This window comes from Gracilinanus agilis, chromosome 6 (genome assembly GCF_016433145.1).
Source record: "Gracilinanus agilis isolate LMUSP501 chromosome 6, AgileGrace, whole genome shotgun sequence".
Lineage (NCBI taxonomy): Eukaryota > Metazoa > Chordata > Mammalia > Didelphimorphia > Didelphidae > Gracilinanus > Gracilinanus agilis.
The window spans coordinates 217,745,229-217,752,643 of record NC_058135.1 but is presented as its reverse complement, the minus strand read 5'-3'; the positions used below and the strand labels follow the sequence as shown (position 1 = coordinate 217,752,643).

The window sequence follows — 7,415 nt, the reverse complement described above, 5'->3', positions numbered from 1 at the left end:
AGACTCCTCTCCAGCATCATTGACAAATAGGTAGCCTATTCAATTATGGTAATGAATTAATTTTAAGGACCACCTTCTCCTTTACCCCCATCTAATAATGATGGAGCAGAAACACACATCTTTACAGTATCTACCCATTACTCCTAATTTCATCCTGGGAGGTGGGATGAGGCAAGCAGAATAAAGCTGATTTCTCAATTCTTTTGGCACAAGTTAGTCAGGCTTTCTTGAGTGTGGTGAGTTAGGATGGTGCCCTCTTCTTCATAGACCTCCCTGCCACCCTTTCACCACCCACTCAGATTTCCCAGTCCAGAGACCTCCAGAGAGACTTCCCTCAAAGTGGCAGTCAGGGGTATTTATACCGTGGGGCCAACTGACATTTGCCCCTGGCTCACGGCACCTGGGAACATTCCGAACCTTCCAACTGCCATCCCTGACAGTCAAGGTGGCATCCATCACTTCCCAGATTATGAATATATAACAATGATGACTCTCATTCTCATGCCGTATTGGTAAAACAGGATGACTTCCCCTGATTTGAGGTTGCAGGAAAGGGGAGAAATAAAGAAGGGAGAGAATGAGGGCAATTTCTAGTCAGGAGGAGGTAGTTAGTTATTGGGAAGGAAGGGGAACTGCTATGGAATTTCCAAGTGAGATGTAGTGCTTCAGTTGATCATATCCTGGCCTGAGTTAACAAGCCTGTGTTGAAGTCGATACTTTGCCACTTATGACTTTGAATGACTCTCATACTTCCTTTAAATATTGGGTTCCTCACTTGTAAAGTATGAAAAAAATAATACTTGCACTACCCATTCCCATGGCAGTTATGAGGAAAAAAACCATCTAAACTGTAAAATGATATTGAAATTCAACATTTATTAAGTGCAACACTGTGGAAGGTCCTGTTTTAATAACTTTCAGGGGCAAAGATTTCTTCCCATTTGCCTTCAAGTAGCTCGAAGTCTGGAAGGGAGGATAAGAAATAAACTCAAGTATTTATGGCCTCAGTTTCTCTCTCGGCAAAATGAGGTCAGCAACACTCTGATGTAGTATGACAGCATTGCTTTAAAGTAAATATTTTATTTTGTTCCAATTGGATCCAATTCTTCATAACCCCAATTGGGGTTTTCTTGGCAAAGATACTGGAGCAGTTTACCATTTCCTTCTCCAGCTCATTTGATAGATAAGGAAACTGAGGCAAGCAGAGTCAAGAGTCTTTCTCAGGTTCACAAAAAATTTAAGTGGATTTAAACTTGAAGGTAGCTCTGGAAAATCGTAGGTAAGTTTCTATCCCAGATGACACACTGGTGAAATGACCCTGGGCAAGTCCTTCAACAACCTCCTTTTTCCTGAGTTTTCTCATCTGAAAAAGGAGGGCGTGTGTGTGTGTGTGTGTGTGTGTGTGTGTGTGTGTGTGCATACACATACATATGTATACATATATACACATATATGAGTGTATACATTACCAGACTTCTAGTTTTTTCAAAGAAAATTCTATAGATCCTAAAGTGTTAGATGAACTTGAATTGTTATTGGGTACTGGTTTCAAATTTTATCAGTTTTTGTATTGTTATATTGTTCCATATGAATTGTTCCAAATTGTAAAGATAGGTCAGTCTTTGCTAAATAAGTTCCTAGGATCAGTGTTCTACACTGTAATGCAGTTGTGACTACAAGAGTTCTCAGTCTCCGTTAGTTTTTCACCTTCCCTGTACTAGCCAAGTTCAGTCGCCAGGAACCTGTCCTGGTGTGGTCCAGTCACAGGAAGTACAACCCTGGTAAAGAATAACTAAAACCTGCCAGGAGACCGGAAGCTCCACAGCCAGTATCAGTTGATAATAACTCCATCTCTTGAGGATAGCCTTTCAGTTTATAGAGCGCTTTCCTCAAAACAACTATGGGAAATAAGAGCAGCTGAGGATTTTAATTCCTATTTATAAAGAGCGCAGTTCTGGGCCAGAGAGGGGGTGGGAAGAGACTTGTTTGATGTCACACAAGTCCACAGTCCCGTCTTCTTTCGCTATATTTGTTATTAGGAAACGGAAGGGAGAAACAGACTCCACTTTTGCAGGACGACCTAGTTTGATTGCTCCCCTCCTCCCCCCCACCATGGTCTTTGTTTTCTTAAATATAGAAATTCTCCATTGACCTTCTCTTCCCTCCTTCCTTCTCGCTTCCTCTTCTAGTACTTGTTAATTTTTCCTCTTATCCTCTTCTTTCTTATCCTCATCCTTCTCCTTTTTCTTGCCTCAGAATTTTGTGACTACTCAGAATTTCCTTTTGCTCGTTTAATATTTTTGCAAATCGGACTTAACCTTCAGCCCGGACTTTTAGTTGAATCTCTTGATGGGGAAGGAATGAGTAAACACAAGGGGAAAGCTCTGAGTCTTGGAAAACACTGCTCATAGGTCTCGGCTGACAACGTTCGACAATTTTCTTTTCAGATAACGCACGCCTGGTCCCTCAAACCCGCTCGAATCTCATCAGCCCCATTGGTCTCCCTCTCACTGGAATCCTCCATTTCGCCTGAAGCAGCTATTCTCCCAGAGCCGCCAAACCCGAGAAAAGGGCTGGGGAAGGGGATAGGGAGGGGAGAGAAGTGGTCTTGGGAAGAGCGCGCTGCTGTTCTGCTGGTGGGGTCAGGAAGAGGGACAGGAATTTTTGGCAGGCGAAGATAGAGCGGAGCAGCTCCAAGACTAGAAAACACCATCGGTCTTAGCGCAGCCTCTAGCTTTCGAGGAAGTCCTGGCTGGCTGGCTGAGCGGTGAGCTGTTGATTTTGGGGGAACAGGTGTGCCTGTGTGTCTGTGTGCGTGAGTGCATGTGTGGGTAGTCTTAGGTTGCAGGTTACGGGGCAGTCTCGATCCTTGCACAGTCCTTTTCGAACAACATATGCATGCTCCTACCGATAAGTCGCTCCCTGCTTAAAGACTGGTTTATATTTCAAAGTAAGTAGAAAGGAGGTCAAGGAGGAAAAGGGCATGGCCTGTCACTCCCCATGGGGAGTGTAAGGATTGCAGACTCAATCTCGGATAATTAAAACCCAGATTTTCTCCTCTCCCGGGTTTTTCATTCCTGAGCTACCCCGATATTGCCCACAGAACCGTGCCAGTGCAGACTTGACTCCTAGGAGCACTTTGCACAATTCCAGCCCCCTTTTCTCCTCCTCCCCATTTCCATGAATTTGCTGCCTGACTTACTCCAATCTCCCTACCCGACCCCCAGACTCCTGGTTAGGACCCAGGATCGGTCTCTGGCCCTGCGTCGAGGCGCCAACCTCTTTCTCTTCCTTGGCAGTTCCAGGTCCCCGGTCCATAGCCCAGGCTTTATCTACAAGGTCCTGGCCTGGACAAGGTAGTTCGGGCACTTCCCGCTGAGGCCCAGAGAATCCCAAATGGGGAGTCAGCCACTTCTTGGCTCCTTCTTTTCCCCACAGTCTTTTCTTTTTCCCTGTCTGCCCAAAGTCTCTCCACCGCCGGGAGAGCCCCTTGTCCTTCTCCATCTGCAAGCAGGCCACTTTAGCCCACTTCAGTTCCCCCTCACATTGCTGTTTTCTCTCTCCCTTTTAGCTCCTCCCCTCCCACCCTCCCGCCCAAGCTTGACTGCAACGTCTCCCCTCACCCCCAGCCTGTTTCCTCCGGGGCCCCTACTCTAGTTCTTTCCCTGTCCTCCTCTCCTCCCCTAGTCTGGCCCTCTCTCCCCTCACCTGGTTCCCCCTGGCGTCTCCCTGTCTGGAGCTCTGTCTCCCCGGGTTTTCTTTCCTCTTTCCGCAACCCCTCCCGTTAGCTGACTCTACCCAGCGTACAAGACAGATCCCTCTCATTCTTAACTCCCTCCCCTCTTTTTAGCTTTGCTTTCTCCTCATCACTTTCCCTGCTCTCTTCTCCATCCTCTTTCCCCCATCCCCTTGTCAATCCTTCCAGGCTTTCCTCTCTTCCTCTTCTTTTCTTGGGTCATCTGAAATACTTGCTCAGGGAGACGTGTTCAATGCTGTTTATACCTCTGTGTTTTACTGAAGAAGAAACTGGGTCTCAGAGAAGTTAAGTGACAGGTAGCAACGTCAAGTTTGAGACCCACACGTTTCCACTTTCTCTTCTTCCGTTTCACTCTCTGGCCTCCTTTTCCCTCCTCCTTTCACTATAATCTCTTTCTCTTACTTCCCTTTCCTCCTCTTCTGGATATCAGATCAAACTAATTTCCCCATGCATTTCTAATTATCCTTCTATCCTCCTCAAAACTCCTAATTTGGACATCCTCAATTATATATATGTATATATAAAATTATATATAGTTCTAGTTCCAAAGCCTATCATTAAAGGCCCTCCCTAATAAAGGCCAACCTACCTTTTCAGTCTTCTCTCTGCCATTTCCCCCCACCTTGCAGAGTATATATTCCAAACAAATTAGATTCGATCCAGCTTAATTGAACGACTATTTTTTATCCGATGAACTTGGTACTGGGGGAGGGGTTAAGAATGGAGTCCTCAGTAGGTCACAGATCAGTAGGAAAATAAACTGCAAACCCAGATGAAGAACATACACCCACAAGTAAGTCTGAGGGGCACAGGGTGAGGATGAGATATCTTTATAGAATGGGGAGTTTAGAGAAGGTCCCCAGGAGATGGCTTGCATGTGAAGAGGGCTTTAAAGGATGCCTATAAATGTAAGAAGTAAATTGGGTATGGCAAGGTATTTCAGGCCTAGGTAAGCAGAGGCAATGAAGCGGGCAAAATGTGTGTGTGCGTGTGTGTAGGGGGAGGGAGTGAACCGGCGGATGCTCTTCTTTTGAGAGCCTCTTTTCTCCTTCCTTTTAAATCCTTTTAAATCTCTTTTTTCTTCTTCTCGTCTTTTTGTCCCCTTTCTTCTCCCTCCTCCACTTTTCCCTTTTCTTCTCCGTTTCCCCTCCTCCCTTGTTCGCTTTCCTCTTCCCTCTTCTTTCTCTCCTCCTCGATTCTCTCTCTTTCTGATTCAGCTTCCCTCTTCCCTATTCTCTCCCGGTCTCTTGCTCTCCCCTTTTCCCTTTGGCTCCTCCCAGGCTCCACCCCTGCCCTCAGCTTGGCCAATCCACGACCGAATCTCCGCTCAGCTGCAAGGCGCAAGCAGAGGTTCGGGCTCCGCCCACCGCTGAGGTTGCGGCTAGAGTGGAGCCCCGGGGGCTGCGGGGCTTGTTCGGAGGAGGCCCGGGCCTGGGGCTCCCGGGCGTGGGGTGGAGACGAAGCCTGGACTGGAAAGCCATGAGCCGTGAAGAGCAGGTGGGCGACCGCCTCTCTGGCCCTCGGCCGCAGCCCCGGCCTCAGCCTGCCCAGTCGCTGGGCCCCCGCACTTTCACCATCGACAGCATCCTCCGGCCGGATCTGCGGGGGGCGCGGAGGCCTGGATACTGCTGGGGGCCTCGGGGACTTAGCCCAGCCCATGAGCCTCAGCACTACGAGGACCCAGAGGAGGAGGAGGAGGAGGAGGAAACAGCGGTGGCTGTGGAGGTCGGGAGGCGCGATCTCGGCTCTGGTAGGCAAGCTGCTCCTCCACCCTCTCTCTGTACCCTCCTCCCTTCCCTAACCCCTAGACTTCTATCCCCCCGATTTTTCTTCGCATATGCCACGTGAGGGGCAACTCCGTGGGTTGGGGAGAACTCTTGACTAGAATTCCAGATACCTGGGTCCTATCTAGTCCAGACCAGACAGTCGGAGGCTCAGTCTATCTCTCTATCAAATGAACAGATTAGACTCATATTCCGTAAAAGCCTGTTTGGATTTGAGAATATCAATCTGTGGTTCCTTTCCCACTCCTCATCCTTCTCTGAATCCCCAAATCTGGTCTAGGTTCCTCTGGATAACTATATCCTCATTGGGCTCTTCTTTACCTCTCTCCTCCCTACTTCCCCTCACCTTTCCTCCTTCAATACACTCAGCCCCTATTCTGCATGTATGTGTGTTTGGAGTGCCGGTAGGGTAGTGATATTTTCTCTCCTTCCACTTACTTCCTTGAGGACTAAAGGTGGTGCGGTGGGGGTGGGAGTAGGCCCTATCCCAGTGTATCAAGACCCATATGGAGTGGGGAGGCTGCAGATTTCTGGAGGGGAGGAGGGAGATCATAGAGGAGGAAGGAGCAGGAGGAAAAGGAAGTGATGGAGGAGGAGGAAGAGGGAAGGAAGATGACTAGAAAAAGGAGGGAGAGGATAGAGAAGATCAGAGAAAGGAGAGGAGGAAAAGAAAGGGAAGGAAATGGAGAGGATATCCACAAGAAAACGAAGAGAGGGAAGAATAGGGTAAGGAGGAAGAGGAAGGAGGAACTGAAAGAGGAGGATGAAAATTGTATAAAGCCTAGGGCAAGAGAAAGGGGTGAAAGTGAGGGAAGGATAGAGGCCCGATCCTCTGCCCTTTAGTATCAGGCGGGTCTCATCATCCGAGTTGTTCCATCTGGCAGGAAAGGCAGAGAGCAGTAGTCCAAGCCGGAGCAGGAGCCGGAGCCGGAGCCGGAACCCAAGTAGGAGCAGGAGCACAAGCCAGACGCGTGGCTGGGACCCGGACCAGTGTAGAGGGGCAGGCGGAGGCCTCCAAGGGGTCTCAGTGCCTAGGGAGCTGCTCTGTCCCAGAGGGAGCAGCCCCGACACCACAGACCGCAGCGAGTGCCGAGCGGGGCCATCTTCTGGACCGCAGTCCAGCAAAAAGAAGACCAGGACCATCTTCTCCAAGAGTCAAGTGTTCCAGTTGGAGGCTACGTTCGACGTGAAGCGCTACCTGAGCAGCGCAGAGCGTGCGGGCCTGGCTGCCTCCCTGCAGCTCACCGAGACGCAGGTGAAGATTTGGTTTCAAAACCGCAGAAACAAACTGAAGAGACAGCTGGCTGCCGAGCCCGATGGGCCAGTGGGTACCCAGGCGTCCGATCAGGCCCCGGAGATGCCGACCCTTTACAAGGACTCGGCCTTCCTCAGTCGCTATCTCTTGCCGCTGTCTCTTCCCCTCCTGTACCCCGGGCACAGCTTCCCCTACCTCTGCCTCCCCCGGCCAGGCAAATATTTCAGTCTTCTCGACGGAGATGTATAATAGCCTCCCTTTTCTTCCCTCATGCGCTAGACTTTCTACCCCCCTACACACATTTTTTCCTATCTTCCCCCCTTCACTTCTCTGAGCATCTTTGCTGTCTCCTTTCTCTTTTCTCCATTCCCCTCTCTGTTGATTTACCCCATTCTTCTTCTTCTTCTTCTTCTTCTTCTTCTTCTTCTTCTTCTTCTTCTTCTTCTTCTTCTTCTTCTTCTTCTTCTTCTTCTTCTTCTTCTTCTTCTCCTTCCCCTTCTCCTCCTTCTCCTTCTCCCTCCCTCTCTCCTCTATCCACCTTTCTTCCTTTCTTAACTCTCACTAAATCCTAAATACTAGAATTCCCCAATTCCTTTATTTTTTGGTACCTTTAATTTAT

At 48.8% G+C, this 7,415-nt stretch overlaps 1 protein-coding gene across 1 annotated transcript; it reads left to right on the top strand.

The window, feature by feature from the left end:
• Positions 1-5,236: 5,236 nt before the first annotated feature.
• Positions 5,237-7,045, top strand: LOC123251247 (homeobox protein HMX1-like). The gene is made up of 2 exons (XM_044680463.1): positions 5,237-5,507; positions 6,426-7,045. Exons 1-2 carry the CDS (start codon positions 5,237-5,239, stop codon positions 7,043-7,045), a joined length of 891 nt encoding a protein of 296 aa, XP_044536398.1.
• Positions 7,046-7,415: the final 370 nt, after the last annotated feature.

What these genes read in the sequence shown, in the direction of transcription:
- LOC123251247 (XM_044680463.1), top strand. Translation starts at nt 5,237, where the DNA reads ATGAGCCGTGAAGAGCAGGTGGGCGACCGCCTCTCTGGCCCTCGGCCG. An exon ending in GAGGCGCGATCTCGGCTCTG is followed by an intron (nt 5,508 to 6,425) that starts GTAGGCAAGCTG and finishes TCCATCTGGCAG; the next exon opens with GAAAGGCAGAGAGCAGTAGT.